Source organism: Coloeus monedula (genome assembly GCF_965178545.1).
Source record: "Coloeus monedula genome assembly, chromosome: 1".
NCBI lineage: Eukaryota > Metazoa > Chordata > Aves > Passeriformes > Corvidae > Coloeus > Coloeus monedula.
The window spans coordinates 98,659,247-98,681,930 of NC_138781.1; the positions used below are offsets into that span (position 1 = coordinate 98,659,247).

Here is a 22,684-nt window from a genome sequence, read left to right on the forward strand (position 1 = left end):
ATAAAAGAGTAAAGATCTAAAAATTAGGCACTGGAGGAAAAGGTGGAAGTTGAAGAAAAGAACAAGTGTTCCTGCCTGGAGTTGGAGACATTCCCAGGCAGTGAATAGGTGTGCTTGCTGGTAGTGCTTCATGCTCTCCCCCAGAGCCTGGGTCTTGCACCGATGATGACTATAAATAGTGCAAAGTAGCACTTATTTAAATCACCCTTTTTTTTAAAAAAAAAAAAACCCCGTAGCTCTTGAATTTCAATGCTGTACTTCTCCTGAAGATGTGCAGAGTTCTTACCAGAAGCACACTAATGTATCAAACTCTGGTAAATTGAATCATCTCTGTAGTGACCAGTCACAGGACCCAAGCTAACAGTCTGAAGTTGTGGCAGGGGAGGTTTAGGTTGGATTTTAGAAAAAGGTTCCTCACCCAGAGGGTATTTGGGCACTGGAACAGGCTCCCCAGGGAAGCAGTCACAGCCTGACAGAGTTCAAGGAGCATTTAGACAGTGGTCTCAGGCACATGGTCTGATTCTGGGGGATGGTCCTGTTCAGGGCCAGGAGTTGGATGATCTCTGTGAGTCCCTTCCAACTCAGCCTATTGAATGATTCTGTGATCTATTAAAATGACAGTTTCTATTTGGGTTTTGGCTCACTGAGTGATAAGCTGGCTGCTCAGATTGTATTTCTGGTCTTAAACTGTTTATTTCTCCTGCTTGTACATGCACAAGTGTTTCAATGTCATCACTTCTGATATTTATTTACATTGCTATTAGAGAAAATGGACATTCATCTTACAGTCAGTTGGAGATTTATATTGCCTTATCTTTTTCAGGTTTATTTTCTTTATATATTCTTTAAATATTTCTTTGTCTATTTGGAAAATGGTAGCTACAACTGTTTAAAACAATACTGTCCCTACAACAAAACTCAAAGTGTTCCCGAAAAACAGGGTTGTGTATAGTGCAGATGGGGTCCTTCTTACTCAGTTATTAGATTAGCTGCTCATGCTTTTCAAAAGGTATGAGAGCAGCCTTATGAGCCATTTATGTTCTGGAGCATGTATCTTATCATATTGGCCATCTGAAGACACTTTGGATAGATGCTTACTGACAGCAGTCCTTTTTTTGTGGTGTACAGCAATGGCAGCAATTAACTCCACAGGAAAACCTTCCCTAGTTCCAGGTGAGTAATAGTAGGTATTGGCTGATGAATCAGGTGTCACCTGGGACTGAAGGAGCACTGAGTGTGAGATCTGGGTGAGTCATTTCCTTGGGCTCTCAAGATTTGTCTTACCACTAGTTCAGTGTGGTAAGCAGCAGTAGTTAACTCAAGATGACTATTTCTGAAAGGCAGGAACATGTTAAATTACTGATTTATGGGGGGAAGTAACATTTCAGCTGTACTCCTTGCATATGAAATCACTAATATCTGTTAGAAACTCACCACATCGTTTTATGGAGTTTTGGAAAAACATTGATCATTGCATGTCTGATATGCCCACATCTTCATGTTACAATCTGTAAGTATGCTCCAGAGGAGGGCACCAAAATGTGGAGGTGTTAGTGCAACTGGTATAACAAACCAGTGGATGGCCTGGTAGCCAGAACCCGATGAGGTCATGTTCTGAGTGACAGCCCTTAAAATGTCTGGAAGATGCAGTGTGATCAGGTGCTCTGACTGAGTTTTCAGTAGGTGCTCATTAAAGTGTACTTACCTCACAACTGCATAAATATTCTGATATTACTGCTTCTGACTGAAACAATGCATTCTCTGTTTCCTTGTAGCTTACTTCTAGCTTTAGAGGACCTTCACGTACCAGTTGTGGGGCAACAAATGAAATTGGCTTCTGCTGTTGGTTAACATCCAGATACTCAGGATTTGTTGTTTTCCCTCTCACAGTGGTCAATACACTTTGAATGCTAATTTAGACATTTTAAACAGGCTGAAAATAAATTATTAAAATGTCATCTCTCTTGGCAAGTTTGGGTAAACAATTGGGTTTGTTGTATTTTTTCCCCAAATATTTTGCCTCTGAGACTTAGTTATTCCCTTCTGAGATGGGAAAGTTCCCCTGTTGAATGTGTAGGTTAGTATTTCAGCGTGCAACTTCATATATGTGTTATAATGGTCCATTTTTCTTCTAATATTGGTGTGATTGTAACTCTGCACAGTAGTTTTTGTGAGAGTGCCTCTGTGTTGGCTTACAGCATGGAGGGAAGCATTGTTCCCTTGTTTGTTTTCAGAAAATGTGGTGGGTTGACCCTGGCTGGACTCCCGGTGCCCACCAAAGCTGCTCTATCACATGTTTAGTGCATATGAACATTGTGAGAGGGAAATGACCATGCCAGTAAGGGTTCTGCTCCTCTGTTCCTGATAAAGGATGCAGAAGTCAAAGCAAGCAGTGAATGGGAGCAGTTTCTATTTGTGTTGTGAAAATTTGAGGGGTTTGTGTTCTGTAGCTGTGGAATTTCTTCCTTGTTGTTGGAGTGGATTGGTTTTGGTTAGATTTTTTGACATTCTCCTGACTTGGCTTCTATTGCTTCAGTGTTAATTAGGTGCATTGTTTTGAGATGTTTATTTTATGACAGTCTTTCTGGTTCAGTTTAGACAGTTTCTTGAAAAATGACTGACAGCTAGAATATTTCTGAAATCAGTTAATCTCTTTAGATTTTGCATTTTGTGGTTGTTAAGGTAACTAGGAAAAATGAGTAAGGGATCCTCATTGTGCTTTCTTCAAGCCTCTTAAGCAAAACTGTAAATTAATTTTAATAGGTGTTCTGAAGTTGCTCTTTAAAAAATATTCAGGTAAGTATTACATACATTTCATTGTATATTCTTTGTCTCTTAGGGAATATCTCTCAGGATATTTGTCTGTGTTCTAGTAAGTAGTTGTATTTATGTACCATTGACAGCTATCTGTTAGTTAGTTGATTTCTACTTGAAAGGCTTACAGTGGCCTGCTGAAAGAAAGGTCAGCTTGATTTGGGCCTATACTTGGGTATCAGATGAACAAATCCCTGGGATGGTATTGTGGCTTTCTGAAGAGGTAGCTGTTCCTGTGATTTTAAAGTCAAAAATTAGCTTTTATCATTCTGTTGCTTCCTGCTGGTTGACTTGTGTGAGAATTGAAGTTGCTGAGAATTTGTGGGCAAGGTCTAGCTCTTAAAATGATCTAAAAAAATATTTGCAAGGTGACTAATACTGATGATAAACTTCTTGTAATGTCTTTGGTGAGGTATGGAAAGGGAGGTAACTTCTGGTGTTTAAGCATGTTGAGAAACAGACTCCTTGGGGGGCTTTAATACGGTTCTAAAAACTAACATCTACTTCACAATGGTCCCTCTTTCCTGTCTTTTTATATCCAAGGTCATTATGTACGGTGCAACTGACAGTTCTGTGCACGCTGTCTTTCCCTCTCGTGTATCTTCTCTTTTAGGAGAGAGATTTGGGTCCACGGTGTTGTGGTGATGCTGGTGGGGCTTGTGAAATCCTTGGACTATTACCCCCTACTGCTGCTCTTCCAAATGGGCACACTTGATACTGCTAGGGGGGTCCTGAGAGTGGTCATACGGCTCTGGGTCTGAGGAACAAGGCCACAGGAGCCAAGGTTTTCTCCCTGATGCTCCCAGTGAGGGTGTAGGGCTTGAAAAGAAGTGAATGGATTCTGGAGGTCAACAGCTGGTTGCACAACAGGCATTTGGCTTTTACAGCCATGGGACCCTCTCTGAGGGTCAAGGACTGCTCAGAAGAGATTGAATCTACCTGACCAAGTCACGCAAAAGCTTCTTTGCCACTAGGCTGGCCAAGCTGGTGAGGAGAAAAATAAGGGAAAAATAAGGGAGAGAGAGATGACAACCCACAGACAAGTGAGGAAGGGATGGAATGGGTTGACAAACAAAGGACACAGGATGAGCAGACAAGAAGAACCTTGGAAAAAATGTAACGGGGCTGAAGGCAGAGGTTAGTTCTGTGAACCATCAAGGAAATATTCAGTTTTGCCTAGTGTCTTAACATTCCTGGTGAGTCTGCATTCGACTCTAAGTTTTACAATAAAACTTTGTATCTGATGTTTGTAGCATTTTTTTAGAGGTTTTTTTTTTCTTTTTTTTCCTTTTTTCTTTTCTTTTAATGTTGTCTTATAGAGGAACTGGTTTTGACACAGTATTATATTGATAAAGTGATCCTTGATAATATGATCAATGTCTTTTCTTATCTTCACATCTTCACATATTATATGCTTGATGTTTTTTAAAATGTACTTAAGTGGGAGTTAAAAGATGTCATGCCACTGTTTTACATTTATACGAACTGTTTTGTGCCTTTATCAGTTTCCTTTAACTAAAAAAAAAAACTTGCTTCCATGCCAACTGTATTTCAAAACTCTTATCTGAAGAAAAATCTTTATTTACATTTTGAAAAAGGCAGTTGTGTTGATTATTGTGTAAATATTGACCCTGTAAATCTTGACATTTGAAGATATTTTCTTCTAAGTGGTGTTTGTGCATTTATTTACACTACACAGAGGACCTATGCTCATTCTGGGAGCACGGAGCAATAAAACTCATTTTCTTTCAAGATCATGCATTTAACACTGGCCTATTTAAATCAAACAGGGAAGTGGAAAGTAATTTTCTGTCTTGGGTGGAGAGACAGGTACATGCACATGAAGGCCTCATTTTCTATGGTGGCAGCTTTGCCCTTAACCAAGCGTTACATAGCAAACCTTCTTTTCCCATACAGACTGGAGTAAGGGAGGCTCTGTGGTGGCTTGGACCCAGGAGCTGGTTTGGTTCTGTCTTCTCCCTTTCTCTCACTTCATGTTACTAAGATGGATTATTTTTAGCCCCTCTTTCGCCCCTTGGGGGCCCAAAAAGCGTTAGGAGCAGCCCAGCGTGTAGGGTTGGTTAAGAGGGAGGACACATGCCATTGGAGATGGGACAAGGTTGGGATCTTGGCAGGAGCTCATGCTAATGAGGAGCTGAAATGTCTGGCTCAAAATACCTTGCCACTTTAGAAAGGCAAAAGCATCTTTTTAACAACCCACCACCCCTCAAAAAACCTAAGCCCTTTTTGTACAAGATTTAAGAAACATCTGTTAATTTTGTTTTATCACAGTTCAGAAACATTGATCTGTACTGTGGTCAGAATTTGCTTTGAACTTACAAATCTTGCAGGTAAATAGAATGTATTTTAGTATCAGGCAACTTGTATGTGCAGTTTTTCTCAGCTTTGGCCTAGAAATACACTTCATGAGTCTAGAGACTTCCAAGTGACCTAAAGCAGTATCAGTGTGCTGGAAAAAACTCCCTTCTAAAATTAACTGCTTAATGTTAAATTTAATTCTCCTTTTAATTCTTGGCAAATAAAAGTAAATTTTGCTTTTTAAATGCTGAAAATGTGTTGGTACTTCTTAGGGAGTTGAAGGGATGTAATTTTGAATTTAAAATGCTTTTTACATAGCTGCTTTTGAGCTTTCTTTCCTCATGAGCTAAAGACTTGGAAGTGAAAATTAAAGAAGTTGAAAGTTCATGTTTGGTGTGCACTGGCAATTGTTTCAGAGTGTGTTTTATACTCATTAAGCTCAGAGGGGATTTGAATTAGTCTGTTGTATCTCTTGCCCACTGTTAGTAGAACAGCGAGAAAGTGTTTTAAAGTTGTCTACTGTTTTAACTTCTTTTTGTAACCTCAGAGAAAGCACTAAAAAGGTATTTTTATTGCTCAAGCAAGCCAGCCTGCAACCATGTTGAGGAAATGACCCAGACACATATTCTGTGTAATTATTTTGCATACTGAAGGACTGGTTCACGCACGTAATGGAATTAGGAATAAAATACCAGAAGTGAAATTCTGGCTTTCCTGCAGCCTGGTTTGCTGCTGGGGAGCTGGGCAGAGCTAACCTGTCGTGTTGGGTGGCGAGTTCCTGCTGTGTGTATTCATTTGGCAAGTTGTGCTTCAGCTCTCTGTAGCCCCCACAGTCACATGTTCCACTTTGCTGCTGCAGACCGATGGAATCAACAATTTATGTTGACAAGGGAAACCTCATGTGTTTTCTGTTAACAACGGTAACATTGGCTGCAGAGTCAGGATATCAGCTGTGTTGGGTTTTTGTCAAAAATACCTGTCCGCTCTCAATCGGAGCACTGCAAAAGCCAGAAGGTTTTCACACCTGGGAGCCGAGAAAAGATGTTTTGCTGGTAATGCAGCAGAAAGGTTTATCTCTGATAGTTGTTTACTGTTCTTTGGTTTGATACTTTTACAGTGAATATTTCTGAGATGCTCTGTAACAGCTTTTATTTTATAATATATTTCACTCAAAATGCCTTCAAGATAATGAAAGCACGAAAATAAGATTTAATGGTTTGGGGTTTTTTTTTAACTTATTTAAGACACTTTGAGTATCCTCTAGTTCCTGGGTTAGTGCAGACATCCTTGTGTGTGATGAGCCAGATTTGGACATTTCTTCAGGCATAATTTCTCATTTTTTTTACTTTTGTTAAACAACCATAAGCATCAGGCAAATGCAGCAGTGCAGCTTCACACAGCCAGTGATTGGTGGGACTCTGGAAAAGGACTAGAGCCTTTCCTCTGCATATCATGGCATTGGGTAACTGCTGCACTGAATCATGGTTTGGAACGATGCAGTCTCCCAGATGTGCTCCTTTGTGGCCAGCTGTTTGTAGGTTGCCTGCAGGGAAGTGTAGAAGAGCTGTGGGTGCCTTTGCTTTCTTTGCTGCTCAGTGCTGCATTGTGCAGCACAGCACAGAACCCTGCAGGAGCCCTCGCAGCGCTGCTCCCAGCCACTGCCCACTCCCCACAGACAGCTGCCGCCTCTTCTGCATCTCTTCCTGTGGATAAAAGCTGCAAATCAACCGATTTACTGCCACGCTCTACAGGCCCCTGAAGGAGGATTCAAGACTGAGGGTTTCTAATTATGCGGCAATCATTTTGATTTTTATTTATTGCAAACTGCCAAACTGAGAACTCAGATATGAGAAGTTCTATGTAAGAGGTTGAGAGGCATTTTTCACCTGAAAAAAAGCCCAGAATATTTGTAGTCTTCTCTCCCTGGTTAGTGGATTGTTATTTTGCACTTTTTTAATAATTACTTTGGGTTTTTTTTTCCCCTGTTAACTACTGGGCATCATTCTGTACCTAGTTGCTAGTTTTTGCATCTCTGTTGTGCTTTTACAATAGATAGTCAGATGCTTAGTATCTTTTTCTGGTGTATTGGATATATATATATGAATTCAGATTTTATTAATATGCTAGAGTATAGAAGTTAGCTGTGAAGAAAACAGGATCTCATTAGCTGTGAAGAAAACAGGATTGGTGTTGTAATCTTTTGTTACAACCCTTCAGAAAGACCTCAGTTGGTGGCATTTGAAAATTACCAGTCTGCTGGGGTCAGACACTGACATTGTTCAATGGATTTATGAAGCTTTTAAGGAGGTACACCGAGGGTTGAAGCTGCAGCATTAAGACTGTGTTTATGACCTGAACCACATCCTTTTCTTGGAAAAGAAAGAGTGAAATATTTGCACTTGTTTCAGCACGTGGCTAAAATAAGTGCTTAAAGGACAGTAAATTTGCACTCTGTTTAGATGAGATAAAGATGATGAGTGGACTGTGAAGGCATCCCTATTGACAGCTGTCACTTTTCAGACTATTCTGGAAATCAGCTTGAATACCTTTTTTAAAAGAGATGGGCTCTTGTGCTTGATGTACAAAGTACCTGTTTTTGATTTTGTCCCTTGAGTGTTGTTATGGTTCCTCTTTGTTTCATGAGGTCAAGAACTGCATCCATCAATGTGCCTGCCAGATGCTGTTTGCAGTGGAGCTGTAGAAAATCTGCCTGAGTTCAAAGCAGGTAGCACATGTTCTTTAATAACATTAGTTCCAGGTCAGGTGTTCCAGAGGCTGTTGAGCCTCGCTCACTGTGTTCTCAAGTGTGGGTGTAGGTCCTTGTATTGGTCTTCACAGTGTCATAGAATGTCGCCACTGCCCTGCTTGTGCAGCTGATGTGGTGATGGTTGTTCTGCTCTGTAGGACCAGGGTGGGATTGGCAGAGGAAGTAGGAAGTCATAGCCCTGTCTGTACTTGTCTGAATTTTATGTGATTCACATCCGGGTTTCCTGTGTGCAGTTTCAGGGTTAATGTGCACAGAGTTAAAGAAACTTGCATGAAATTGAAAATGTTGACCCAGAGCAGATTTTTGTGTCTTGTCTTTACTTGTTTTGCAAATTCCTTGCTGTTCTATGATGATTCCTGATTCTGGCAGTATCTTAGAGTACCTACAGAGTAAAAGGTCACTCACAAAGCTTTTCCTCTCCCTCTGCCTCTATGCCCAGGGTATCTGAGATTGGTTTTTTTCAGTTCACAGTATTAGTGCAGAAGTCTTGAATCTTGCACGGGGCTGTCTGACCTGTTTTTTTATTTAGTTTTGTTTCCCAAATGAACACTGTCATTTTAACAGCTTGCTCCCAAATGCCTTTCACCTCTGGGAGTTGTATGGACACAGTAATGTAATCCCTCATTTTCTTCTTGTTCCATGCTTGAAACTCCCTCTTCAGCATAATGGAATATGGTATGGACTAGTAAAAGCTGACTAATAGCACACTGTAGGTCCATTAATTGTCTTTATCTGTTACATTTTTGAGCTGAAGAGACCTCAGTTATAAAATATGAGAACCCCAGTGTGGTCAGGAACATTTAAAGGTGAGACAGTCTCTGTATTAACCCAGTTTGGAAGAACATGGAGCAGAGTGCTGATAACACCAAAGCCATGGGTTCAATCCCAGTATGAGCCATTGGCTTGAGTTGGACTCAGTGGTCCTCATGGGTCCCTTTCAACTCAGAATGTTCTGTGAAATCTGTGAAGCTTCATGAACAAAAGTAGTTTTTAAATGCCTTTCATGAATGGAGGGAAACACATAGCAAAAGAGCGTGGAACTGTAATGCGGAATGTAGCAAATTTTTTAGTTGGAATTCAGTGTGTTTTACTTCAACCCCTTGGTATTTTAAGATTTCAAAATAGACTGAATTCTTTTCTTCGAAGACCTGGATAATGTGTTTGAGGCATCTCAGACCTTTTTCGAAGTGCCTCGGGGGTTAGTGATGAGAATCCTTTTGTTTGCAACTTCTTTTGAAGTTCTCCTTTGGTGACAGCAGCAGTAGCACTGTGCTGTTGAGAGGAAAGGAAAACTGTCCTTGGAAAACTCTAGCCCTCTCTTTTTCCATCACCCTGTCAATTTTTTTTCTTTCTTATACCTTAAATAAGATTTTGACACATGCACAGGAGTGTAAAAATAATTACATACAGAATTTTGTGGAAGCTATGAAGTAGAGGATATAGTAAGTCTTGCATTTTAAAATGAATGAAACTGAATGTAAAAAATCTGTAGAAATTAAACTTAAACTGAGAAAACAAGATATAATAGAAAGCTGGAGATAATGATTGTGATTGACTTGATGTTTAAAAAGAGTTATTTTATTTAACTGAAAATTAATGGTAAAATTTGAATCCTTTTCTTGGCTGGTGGGGACTGAAGAACAAACTGATGTGGGAGTTCCTGGAATGCTTTCAAGAGCTTGGAGCTGTATAGATAGCACAAGCCCGGCTTCAGCCTGGGATGACCTTGTTGTGAATGAGGGCAGTAGTCTTGTTTGAGGAGTACAGATCTGCCAGTATGATGTTGTTAAAATTGACCATTCACCTTCGGTGCAAGAGGTCTGGTGCTTGCTAGTGTGTGTGGGAGTTTCTTTACCAACACAAAAGCGTTTGGGAAATCTCCACATTGAGGAAGAATTAGTGGTAGAATTCAAGAATATGTTTGAACATACTTGTTAATGCAGGTCCAGGAGATCTCTGCTCACCTGAAGAGGGTCAGCTGCCATTCCCTGAATTCCTGCTGCTAATAAGTGTTCACAGCATTTTCTCTGTGTCACTGTGTTAAGCTGTATGTGTAGAAATTCCTCTCAATGAAGAGGAGCTAAAAATTTTGATCCTGATTGAGGTCTCTGATAAGAAGTAACAAGGAATTTCTCCAGCTTTTATGAAAGCAACATCGTTAAAACTTAATATTGGGATGCAGAATATAAAAATTACTAGGAAAATTACAACTCTTAAGATTGACTTCCATCCTGCCCTGCTGATTGCAGCAGTATTTGGTGTTTTGAGAAACATCCGTGTATTTGACAGACTTACTGATACTTGTCTTTCACTCCTGTTACTGTCACAATTTTGAAGGAGCACATATTCGTGTTTTAAAGAATTTTCCTACTTTTTCCCCGTGGAACTCTTTGGAAAATCAGTTATCTCTGAGAAGACTGAGATTGTCCTGAAGGTATACTATAGCCTGAACATCATACATACGTTTTATGAATATTACATGAAAGGTGGCCTTGCATGGTAGAATTCAGGGGAATGTCATTGCAGAAGTGGAAAGTCAGGAATGTTTTGCAGGAATGGAACAGTATGATCTACTGCTATAGATATGGGTTCGATTATCCCGATCGTTATTGCCTGCAGCCTTACTCTTTTTCTGTTATTTCAAAATGAAGATTTATTGCCGGTCAGTTCTGGTTTTATCCACTAGAAACTCTTGTCTGTCTTTTGAGGTGGTGTCTGTTGTTTATCTTAGTTTTGTAGATAAAGCACAGGGAGAGAATCAAGTGTTTAACCATGCCCCCAGTGCTGCTGGGCTTTGTGGAGGGAAGGTAATGTGCTGTGGACAGGAATGAATGAGACAAGGAACTAGAGAAATGTCTGTGCTGCCAAAGCAGCTGCTCATGCACTCACAGTCTGTTGTTGTCTTGCTGCAGCTTTTGATGCCCTTGTGGCACTTTTCTGAAAATAAAGGAAATTTTAGCTGTTTTCAGTTGTGCCGCTGGAGTGGAGCTAAACATACTAGCTGAATATATATAATAAGAAAATGGAGTAGGTTGTAAAAGGCAGGAATGAAAGCACAGACAATGTGAATCTGTGCTTCACACTGAATTTCTTTAACTCTCATGAAGACATAACACTTCTTGAATAGTCATTTTATTTCTGATGAGAAATTTTAACTTTTCTGTGTGGTTTTATCACTTAGAAATTGAAGTCATTGAGTCATAACTTTGTGGTTAAAGGAAAAGAAACAAGCCCTTCTTAACTAGTAACAAAAATGGCAAGGTAGTTAAAAAGCTGCCTTGAATACTCTAGAGTACAACTTTCCATTTCCAAGGCCTATGATTCCTTGAGGACTTAGCTGCTTCTCTAAATATAATCTGCCTCACTGCACTTTTTAACCCTCCTGATACTGTAGTACCTGCAGAATACAGCTCACTGTAACTCAGTATTTCTTAATATTTCCCATATAAGTAAAGATCATCTAAGTAGGCACTGATAGCAGCAAAATACAAGTAGCCTCTTCTTGCACTAATGGCTGTATATATAGCCAAAACATTTTTGATATTGCTGTTCATTTGTTGAAAATACTTTGATAGCTACTGGTTATTTGTATATTTACCTATCAAAGTTTTAAAATGTGTAATATGGGGACTATGGTGTGCACATGGTAGATAATGGGAAAACAGGTGAACTGAGTCGTAAGGCACCAGGGAACAGCTACAGTGGAAAGTTGGGCCAAAAATATCTTATAAAACTGGGGCAGATTATAAGGCAATTCTAATTTTTATCCGGTCTGAATCAAGAGCAGTTGTATATGTACATATTCACATACATAGAACTGCAGTATATATGCACATCTCATTTTGAAACTGCTTTAAGAAATAATAGAAGTGGTTCTAGTCTGTCACCAGCTGTTCCCATGCAGTAGCTGCTGGCTTGCTCCTTAGGTATTTTATGGTGTTTTGGAACATGAGTGGCAAAGGAGGTGCTTTTTAGGGAGACGGTTTTTGTGCATTTAGGCCTATATAATATTTATTTCATACTAAAATCAGGTAATATCTACTCTCCTGGGAACTGATACTGTAAAATGAATCTATTTTCCCTATCACTTCTGAAATTGCATTCAGTACTCAGCCTGAAGGGGCTAGGTAGAGTTACGTTTACACTGTTATGTACAAAGGGCCTTTATTTTATAACCAGCCACAAGCACACTATTTCTGTAGGTAAAGAGTCTCTTCTGACACAGCTCAGGCAGTGTAAGGGAATGTGTTCTCACTTTTTCTCTTCATTGATTGCAAGGACAGAGACACTTAAAATTTTTTAGGACCCTAGAAAAAAGAATCAAGCAACTGACCGAGTCTTGACTGTTTTGCACTGTCTGGATCGTTGATTGTTCTTTTGCAGTGATTTGTCTTGTATTGGTTTTGGGAATATAAGCATTATATGTGCCAGCAATAATGTGTTGGGTAGATTCCTTCGTGCAAAAAATAAAGCAAAAGAAGTCTTTTGAAAGTTTGCATTTTGGTTAAGAAGGCATGCCAAGCAGAATTATATCCAACCATACACTGTTGTTTTAGGCTGATACATCACACAGCTTTGCTGTCAACATCTTGGAGCTGGCTTCTGTCAACACCAACATTGTGCCTTATGTAGGGAGCAGACAGCACAGCTGCTGTGTAGTTCTTTCCAGTGATTGAACTCAAACCAAAATGTCTCAGAGTTCTTTCTAACTTCCCTGAGACTGCCAAAACTATGTTTTCCAAGTAAGGGATGCAAGCATCTCCCCGGTAAGAGCTTGGAGTGACAATGCGTTTCACAGACACAGCTGAGTGTCTGGTGGATAGTGTTTTGTTGCTACTGCTCTTGATGCCTTGCAGCAGGTTACAGACTTCCAGCAGTTTCCCAAGGGGAACAAGAGCATGAAGAACAGCAATCCCTCTCCTCCTGTACCACCAGCTCTACCATACACTACATATGATGAAATACAATTAAAGATGGAGCTAACAAGCACTGCCTTTACAAAGCCTAGAGCAATAGCTCTGATCAGGAGTTCAGCTGTCCCCTTCATTTGGGAAAGCCCTGAACTTTTGATCTTCTAAATGTATTAATTTTGTCCCATGCATGATGACACAATTTTTAGTGTTTTTCTTTGCCTTTGGGATTGACTTACCCTCCCGTAGCAGATGTCCTCTTCTGCTTTTTTTCAGAGTTGACTGCTGTTCTCGATCTCTCTGTACAACAAAGATGTAGTTGATTTGCTGCTCCCTATAAAGCAACTAAAATAGATTGGAGAACCCAAATCCAATATGCAGCTTACTGAATCAGTGGCCTCTAAATATGGGTGATACTGTCAACAAGTACAGACCTTAGCCTAAGTCCCTTGTCCGAGTGGACAGCATTGCAGACTGGGTGGCTCCAGGACTTCAGTTATTTGTGCTGATTGTGAAGTTGTTTACCCAAAGCAAGTTGTCTCCCAGTATAGCCACTGCTGATTTCTGACTGGGTCCCTTCGTCTTCCCAAGGGACACTAGTTAAGCCAGACTGAGTGAGCATCTGCTAAAACTGACTTCCCTCCTCAGCTCTGAGAGGTACCAAGCTGATGGGTTTTCTGCATGGGACACACTCAGGTTGGTACCTTGAGGGAGTGCAGAACCTTTTCACTTCTGCATGTGCTTCCTGTTTCAGGAAGGACCTGCAGTTTCCTCTGAAGCACTTTCTCTGTCTCTGCTTTTCCCGGTTCTTGTCAGCCGCTGTGTGACACCAGTAAGCTTGCTAGGCCTATCTTTCATTTCTTTCTCAAAATTCTTGCTGTCTTGTTTCAAAGTCTCTTGAGTTTATGTGCCTTAAGTTTGCACTCCCCTGTTCTATAGGGAGGTTAACAGACTTAATCTACCTATCTTCTTACACCTTCCTTATTGTTATTAATAAGGGGAAATAAGAGAAATTTGGAGCTGTGCTATGTTTCTGAGAGCAGAGATGGTAATTTTCATGAACAGATTGTATAGCAGCATTTTCAAATATGTATCAGAGTTTAAAAATTGTATTTTTCCAAAACATCACACGGAGTCTTCCAAATGAGCATGTTCTTGAATAGAGCAATATGTATCCTTTAAAAAGCATAGGCATACAACATTTCTCTTTTATTCCTTTCTCAACTCTTAGTCAACTCTTTCCAGTAATATTTAATATTGTATCAGTCATTTCATGTCCATCATTCAATGGCTGACTGCTTATGCAGTTTACTGTCTGCATTGCTGTAAGCTTGTTTATATGTTTCTCTTGAGTACTAAAGTAAAATATTTTTAAAACATGAGTTATTTTTTCTTTAGTAGCAATATAAATATTTAAAACTCAGTGTTTCACAGCTTATGTTTTCCTCAGACTTTTCTAGCTAGGGAATGAAATGTTTTAACTTCTGGCAAGTTAAGTGCTGAAGCTGTTGCTTTATCTCTGGGCCCAGTCTAGTACCAGATAGCTAATTGGCAGATTTCTTTCATAAACAGAAAAGTACTTGTGCTTTAAACTGTCAAGTACATGAATTGGTTAAAGACTTGAAGCTGGCTACTCATAAGCTCTCTCTAGCTCACTTACCTTTGCTCTGTAAGGAGGAATATTTGTGTACTATGTTCTGATCTCTTGGTTCACTAAGTCAACATGGAATATGTCAATAGAAATAAAATTAGATATGAAACAGAAAGGTGGAAACTTACAAGACTTTTATGATTTAAGATCTCTCTCTTTTTTAAATGTCTTTTCTAACTCTCCAGTTTATGTAGTCTAGTCAGATTAAAACAGGCTCAAAAAAAAAATCCAGGTTTTCTGAGAGTATTTTTCCTTACTATTTTGCAAACCCACATACGTGTAGCAAAGATAACAAAACCACCCGTATTAATGATTCTGTAATTAAGAATATAATTTAAAAGTTTGAAGAGTGTTTCTGTTTGAGAGCTATAAAAGGAGAACTAATCTCAGTAAATGTTTGTTTTACAGAATGCTGAAACCAAGGTGGAGGAAGCAGCTAAGGAGAGTCCAAAAGCAGCCAGACTAACACAGCAGTCTTCAGAGGATAATGAAGTATTTGGTGAGTTACTAGGACAAGTGGAAAATGTTAATTGATGTGTTAGTACAAAGAGAATTCCCACAAAGTCCTAGTGATCTACTTAATGTTGGTGTGCAGTATTTGAGTGCAGGCTGTACAGTCCCACAGAGACCTGGAAAGATGGAGGAGAGGACCAAGAAGAAAACAAAGAGCGATCAACAGTCTGAAACAAATAATCTCTGAGGAGAAGAAAGATTGAATCCAAGTGTTCAGCAAAATTAAAGGTTTATGCAGTAAGGGAATATAAGCTTTTCTCCATCCATAATGGACAGGAAAAGCAGTGAATTCTTAAAACTGCAAAAAGAAGGATGTGATCAAATGTCAGGAAGGGAAATACAGAAACAAATACTAAAGCATTGTGATACATCATCTGGAAAGTGTGCAGATTCATCATTGCAGGTCTTGAAAAACAGGTTAGACAAGTAACTGTCTAAGCTGATGTAATCATCTTGTGCCAGAAGGATAGACTGGATGACCTTTGAGAATTCTTGGAGGCCTAGGTTTTAAATGAGCTTCTCTTGGTATTTTTCAGTGAATCCCTTTCCTGCTCTCCATAGAGGTTTTGCTGATAGTTTTATTATTTAATCTGAAAGCCACATTTGACCTTTTCTTCTGCATTAAGTTTTGGAAAAGAGACCGGGAATCTTAGAATCATAGAATATGCTGAGTTGGAAGGAATCCATCAGAACTATTAAGTCCAACTCCTGGCCCTGCACAGGACACCTTAAGAATCACACCATATGCCTAAGAGAATTGTCCAGACTCTTCTTGAACTCTGTCAGGCTTGGTGCTATGAGCACTTGCCTGCAGAGCCTGTTCCTGTGCCCAAACACTGGCTGGGCGACGAAAGTTTTCCTGATGAGGGAAACCTTATTATTACAACTTTAGGTTGATTTTATGCTAATAGAACGCCAATAAAGAAGCAGTAGTCTTAACATTAATGCAGGAGAGTTTAGGGGAAGGCTGGTCATGTGGATGTTACTAAGGCTGACTAGCTTGAAAACTTTTGGATGAGCAAAATATTTTTAAATACAGTAACGATTTTTTTTTCTTTCAAAGTACAAAAGGAATGGAGCATGGATAATTAGTCTTTTTCACTTTATATGGAAATCATTTAAACTGGTTTTGTTTCAATTCATCTTTTCTCAGTGAGATAATATAGTGTGATTGGCACATGAGCCTGAATTCCTGGTATGAATGTTTCCAACACTGATCACATAGTGCCAGCGTCTGATGAATCCACCAGTGGACTTTAGAACTAGCTTTCAGCTTTATTAAGTGGGTGCTGAGGCTATTACCTCATTTCCTCGCTATTTGCTCTGCCAGTTATTTGCAGTAGATCCAGTATTACTGGTTAGAAAGCCCCATGGCACAGTGTAATGTGCATCTCAAGCTGTGTCCTTTCTCAGAGCAGAGCTTTCGTTTTCTTTCTGCAAGAATGATGGAGACAGCAAAGCAAGGAGATCTCCATCTGCCTCTTTCTGCCAGCAAAATCTCAAGCATTTAAACATTTGTATACTGTGATCACTGCTCCCATGTACTAGTGAGCTAATCCGGTAGTTAGTCAAGCCTGCGGTCCACGTGGGAACTGTGAGTCTAGAGATGGGAATTAACTGTGGAATTCACTGTTGGTAGGTTTAAACTCAACATCCAATGATCCATACCCTGTATCAACACATTCTTTTACTAATTGAAGAAAGTCAACATGCAGTATGCTATATGGTCTTTAAAGCTAATAATTTACTAAAAAACTGCTAAATATTTCCATGTTCCAAATCTGTGAACTGAACTGGTTATCTGAGATAAGACACTGATCAACCTTTGATAACTTGACATAACAAGGAGGAAAATTTTTTTCCAACCCCAAAACAGTCAGACTGCAGTATCTTATATCAACCCTCCTACCACTTTGCAAATGACAGTCTGGTGTGGTTTTTTTTGATTTTAAGATTAGGTCAAAATGGGGGAGAAAAAAAAGAGGAAGTATGGTGCAAATGGAGTTTGTAATCTTCTTTTACCCTGGTCAAATGAGGAAATCAAAGTGGACTGAAGGTGCAAGTGAAATCACTGTAGTAAGGATCAGGGAGAATATTTTGACAGATACAAGTTTTGTGTCCTGAGAATGACTGTTGTGTGTGCCTTTCCCTGCAGTTCTGGACAATTTCTTAAAATACTCTATTACATCTTACAGGGATAAAGGATAAGCTTGAAGCAGTTTTCCCTAGATGAGTTATTTTTTGTTCTGTGACTTAAATGATTAGAGATCTGCTCACTCTGGCTTGATCTATTTCAAGCTATCCCTCATTTCTTTCTTCTTTTTCCCCAGTGATGCTAATTATACCAAGCATCAAGTATGCACCAATAGTTGGTTAATTCATAGCTCCAGCTTTGACTAGAATCCCTCTTCTGAAGAATTTTTAATAGCCTCCAGTCTCTTTGAGCAGGTGCAGTGTCTTCCCTTTTCACAGAGATCACTATCTTCTGTGACTTATTTACTATTTTCCCCAGACATCCCTTCTCCCAGCTTTCTCTGGACAGTGCCACCCCCTACAGAAAGGTTAGCACAGGCAGCAGAGGAGCCTGACACAGCCTCTGAGCCCCCTTTGAAGAGGGGCAGCATCCCTTGAGAGCCGCCTGCCTTTTCTGTCCTGGTGCGTGGGCGCGCAGCAGGCGCTGGGACGAGCCGTGTCCCCCGACAGCGCTGGCTGTCCCTCTGCTCTGAGCCGTGTCCCCCGACAGCGCTGGCTGTCCCTCTGCGCTGAGCCGTGTCCCCCGACAGCGCTGGCTGTCCCTCTGCGCTGAGCCGTGTCCCCCGACAGCGCTGGCTGTCCCTCTGCGCTGAGCCGTGTCCCCCGACAGCGCTGGCTGTCCCTCTGCGCTGAGCCGTGTCCCCCGACAGCGCTGGCTGTCCCTCTGCTCTGAGCCGTGTCCCCCGACAGCGCTGGCTGTCCCTCTGCGCTGAGCCACCCGGTGGCAGCAGCTGCCAGGCCCTGGCAGCCAGCAGGGCGCCTGGACTGCCAGGTCCAAGGCTCTGCAGCAAAGGAGACAGAAATCTCTTGATTTGTGCTTGTCTCCCCACTCTCCGAGGTTAGTGTTGGCGTGCACCAGGTGACAGTAATGACTTCTCAGGATACGGGAACTTTCTCTGCTTTGGACAGCACGGAATAGATGCAGTTGCTAAGAATTGTTATACAGAAGATACCTGGTGAAGCTGTACCATTTGAATATGTCAGGGTTTTTTTGAAAATGCTTCCTTTCAGAGTAAATGTGGTTTCTGCAGTCCCTATCAGCTGGATCCAGTTTTGGAGGCAAACATGTTATTATTGATTGAAAATATAACGGTGGTAAGGAGCCAAGTGTGGGGTTCTCTTTCAAGTCTGCTAGACCTGGTAGCATACTTTGTAGATTCAAGCAAGGTTTGATCCACTACTGCAAAGGGCCACTTGTGAACACACATAAATGTCATACTTTTCCTGTTGTTCTTCTCTCTGTGGGTTGGATTTGGGAATTACCATTCCAGAAGGCTTTTTTGCATTTCTCTTTAATATTTGGGTTTTTACTTGGGTATAAATGAAATGGCCTTGCCAACAATGAAGCCACATCGTACCAGCTGCTTTATGAAACAAGCAAATGAGTCAGGTGTGTCTTGTGTTTCAGAGAGGTAATTCTCAAAGGCAATGAACTTTTTATACAGGAAGATGGAATGGAGAAATGGAGCAGAAGGGTAAGGGCATGGGAGAGAAAAGACATCACAGTGATGGCATTTGCAACTATGAAATTCTGAATTGACAAGAGTTAGTTTTGTTTGCCCTTTGAAAGGATTTTCTTGTGGCATCCAACAGAGTTCTGTTGTCTGATATATACTGAATATGCATCTGTGATGTGGAGCTAGAATGTCTTGCTTGCTACAAACTTCTGTTGAACTTGCACGTAGTCAACATGGTCTCTGTTGCAACCAGTATGTAGTCAGAAAAGGATTGTGAATTACAGTCCAGGGGAAAGAAGGAAATTGCTGGGTATGGTGCTATGCATTTAAGGCAATGGATCAGGAGGGGACTCTTCACCTTACTTCCAGAGATTATTTTCTGAAGTTTATTTGATCCAATGCTACGCTACAACTGTCAGGCAGAAGCAGGGGGGAAATCTGCCTTTCATTCTGACCACTGGGATGACTGGATCTTTCTTTCTTTGGTTTAGCCCCTATTACATTAACCTGGAAAATGACAAATGCAGATTTTTAATTGTACTTTATACTTTTTTTTCCATAGGGTTGAACTAGCATAAAATTACAAGCAAGATTTTTCCTTGGGAGAACTGTTGTATATTAACAATATATTCCCCTTTCTGATGGAAAAGAAAGTCAAGTGTGCTAACTTTTTGTCATAGAATCATAGAATATTTTGAGTTGGAAGGGACCTTTGAAGGCCATGTGGTCCTAATCCCCTGCCATGGGCAGAGACATCTTGAACCAAATCAGGTTGCTCAGAACCCTGTCGAACCTCACCTTGACTGTGTCTAGGGATGGGGCATCCACCACCTCTGTGAGTAACCTGCTCCAGTGTTTTACCACCCTCATAGTAAAAAAACATCTTCCTTATGAAGATAGAGTAAGACTTGATCTTGTCAAACAGGAAGCTTCATTTTCTTTCTATCTTGTGGATCAGGTCTAAGCTCGTATCTGGATGTGGCCATTTTTCTTCTGGCTTAGAGCTTTCCAGGGATCCATGCTGTGTGCCTAAAGTTGTACTGTGAGGTGTTGGGTTTTTGTTGTTGTTTGGGTTTGGTGGTGGGGTTTTGTGCTTTGGTTATTTGGTTTTGGTATGAGTTTTTTGTTTGGTTGGCTTTGGTTTTTGGTTTGTTTGTTCTCTGGTTTTTTTACTAAAAAGAGGCAAAATGAACACATTTTTTTTTCCCTCTAAGAGGAAAGATCCTATTGTAGGGCTTTTTCAGCACCATCTGCCATTCTGCTGTTTCAAATTGCAGTACTGGGTACCTCTTGATGTATCTTTTTGTGTGCAGAGCTCAGAGATAGAGCAAGAAAATGTACATTCAGCCCAATTCCACGGTGGCCCTGACTCACCCCGATTCTTGCTTATGCTGATGCCTGCTGCTGTGTCCCACACAGAATGTCCTGTGGGGAGTTGTGTAAACCCACGTGGGATGAAGAGCTCCTCTCTCTGTGAGTCTTCCATCTGTAGTGGTTTGACAGACCTAGTCACGCTCACTGTGGGTCTGCCTTAACACAGTCCCACTGCATCCAAACCTAGGAACTTTTGGATGCTGTGTATTGAATGCCAGTTTGGGTTCTTTGGTTGTGGGGTTGTTCTGGTTGGTTTTTTTTCTTTATCTGAGGATTTACTGATGGTGTATAAAATTTGTCTGGGAAAATGAGAGAATTTTTATTCTGGTCTTATAGAATATACTTATAAAGGTGGGAATATATATGTTATTGAATGTTACATCTGTAAGGATTTCACTCTTCTTGTACCTATTTTTGCTTTTTGATTCTTGCTTAAAAAAGAGAGGGGGCAGAATGTGAAGGGAGGAGCTGGAAGGCACAATGCCTTTATCAGGAGGTGATGCAGTCCTGTCAAGAGCTGGCTAAAAGCTGAAGGTTATTGCAGTTCAGTGACCTTACTGGGAAGCTTCTTTCATTGTAAACACAATCAATTGTGGAATACAAGCTATGACATTAATGCAAAATAATGGCAAGCTTACACAAAAAAAAAATCAATCTGGTGGGACAGCAAATGGTCCTAAAATAGGTGTTATTACCATGGTGCAGTTATTTCCTCTTGCCTGAGAGGCAAATGGGGGAATTTAGTGTCCTGTCGGTTTTCATTATAAGCTAAGTAATGATTCTGGTTTTCCAGCTATCCACCTATTTCCACTTTCCCTAGCCTTCTTCCTTTTCCCGGTTTCTTGCAAGACTTGGCCTGTCTGCTTTCATCCAGAGACCACTGGTTTATCAAAATTACAACAGCAACCCTGGATTAGCTTTCTGAGATGGAAAGAATAGATTTACATTTTAATAAAAAAACCCACTTGCTATTTTTTATGCAATTGTTGGGTCTCAGAGGTACAGCTCACAGCTTTCCCTTTTTGGTGTGGTATTTTATGCCCACCTGCAGATCTTTATTTTAGGGAAAGGGCTGAAACTTGTGTATCTCACATATCATAAAGTGGTTTTTGCAAACAATGTGCAGTTTTTGCATATGGGCAAGCGAAGATGAATACTGGAGAAGTGCTGAGGTGGAAAGAGACCTGTAGGAGTCCAGAAGAGGCAGAAGCTGGCCAACTGGTGGGATATTTTGTTATTTTAAAGTTTGAAGCTTTTTATAAAGTATAGATATTTGCAACTTCTCTATTAGTGCTGTAATTGGTTTGGTTATGGCTCATTTTTATGGATTTTCTTTATTTAACAGTAGCATTCAAACATATTTATTTCCTGGCAGCAGTCTGGTGCTTTAAACAGTAACAGTAGCTCTTGGGCATCTAATTAGTTAATATGCCTTTAATTAAGTAATGTAATGTCCTACAGTAGCATCAACTAAGTCTTCAAGATTACCTTTAGTATGCCATTGATGTTTGCTGCAAAATTAGTGCACAAGCACTTAAGGGCATTTTAACAACTCTGATTTGGTATGATTTTTCTTTTCTTTTTCTTGTGTGTACCACATGCAAGCAACATGTAAAACAGAGGTCTGGGTTTTCCTAATATCATAGGGACTGGATTTGTTACTTGGGTGGTTAGCATAGGCGTGGAGCTGAGACAGCAATGCCTGCTGCATTTTTAGCAGTGGTGGGCTGTGCTTGCTGTAATTAATCAGCACATTAACAATAAATGACTTATTCATGATTTTAATGCTTGCTATACAATGTACAGGAGCTGGTGATTTTTCCCCTCCTTGTTTATTCAGTAGGAGTGAGTCTGTATGCAAGATGGAGGGCAGCACAATAGGCATTTACCATCCTATTGTTACCCAGAACAAGCATTGTATCCAATTGTAAAAGTGAGGATGGAGAAGGGTGGTCTAATGTCACATGTTGCTGGATGGTGATTTGAGGCCTATGGTTAATTAGCTAGCCATGAAACAAATTACTCCTTTCCCAGTGTGTTTTATTATCTTTGTCCTGTTAGCAGGCTGCAGCCCAAGAGAGTATTCTGTGTGCACAGAAGTCCTTAGTGTTCTCTGTCACTGATTCTTATGTACCATCCAGTTGGGTTAAGGCAGGATTTTATCTGTAAATGAATTAAAAGTGCTTCTGAAAGATCCTTATTTTGGGGAAAGGAGCTGAAATGTTGCTGTTGTCCCGTTTCCAATTTTGTTGAGGCTGAATAACCACTCAGTTCTGGTTTGAGTGAAAGAAGCAGCAGAATAGTTCTCTGTGGGCCAACCGCTCTTCTGTCGGGTTAGCTGAAACAGATGTTGTTGTTAAAGTTTAATTACAACGACTCACTTTTTAATGCAGTGGCTAGAAGAGAACTAGAAGGAGTTTTTGTACCATACGTTTGGAGAATATGAAAACAACAGCTAAGATTGATAACACTTCTGTGTCTTTAAAAAAATAAGTAATACGAAAGTCATCAACTTTGGCTTCCTGCATAATAGAAACTATGGAATTTCATTATGTAATTCCTGGATAAAATCCATAATACCTGATTTGAGCCAGAATAATGTCCTGTTGCAAAAATTGTACAAAAA

At 40.3% G+C, this 22,684-nt stretch overlaps 1 protein-coding gene across 6 annotated transcripts in view; it reads left to right on the forward strand.

The window, feature by feature from the left end:
* MBP (myelin basic protein) overlaps nucleotides 1-22,684 on the forward strand; it is a 113,568-nt gene that overhangs the window by 45,553 nt on the left and 45,331 nt on the right. For all 6 annotated transcript variants that reach the window (XM_082302777.1, XM_082302774.1, XM_082302773.1 and 3 more), the window contains exon 3: nucleotides 14,870-14,960. In XM_082302777.1, the coding sequence (XP_082158903.1) occupies nucleotides 14,870-14,960 (91 nt within the window). The remainder of the gene's footprint in view (nucleotides 1-14,869; nucleotides 14,961-22,684) is intronic.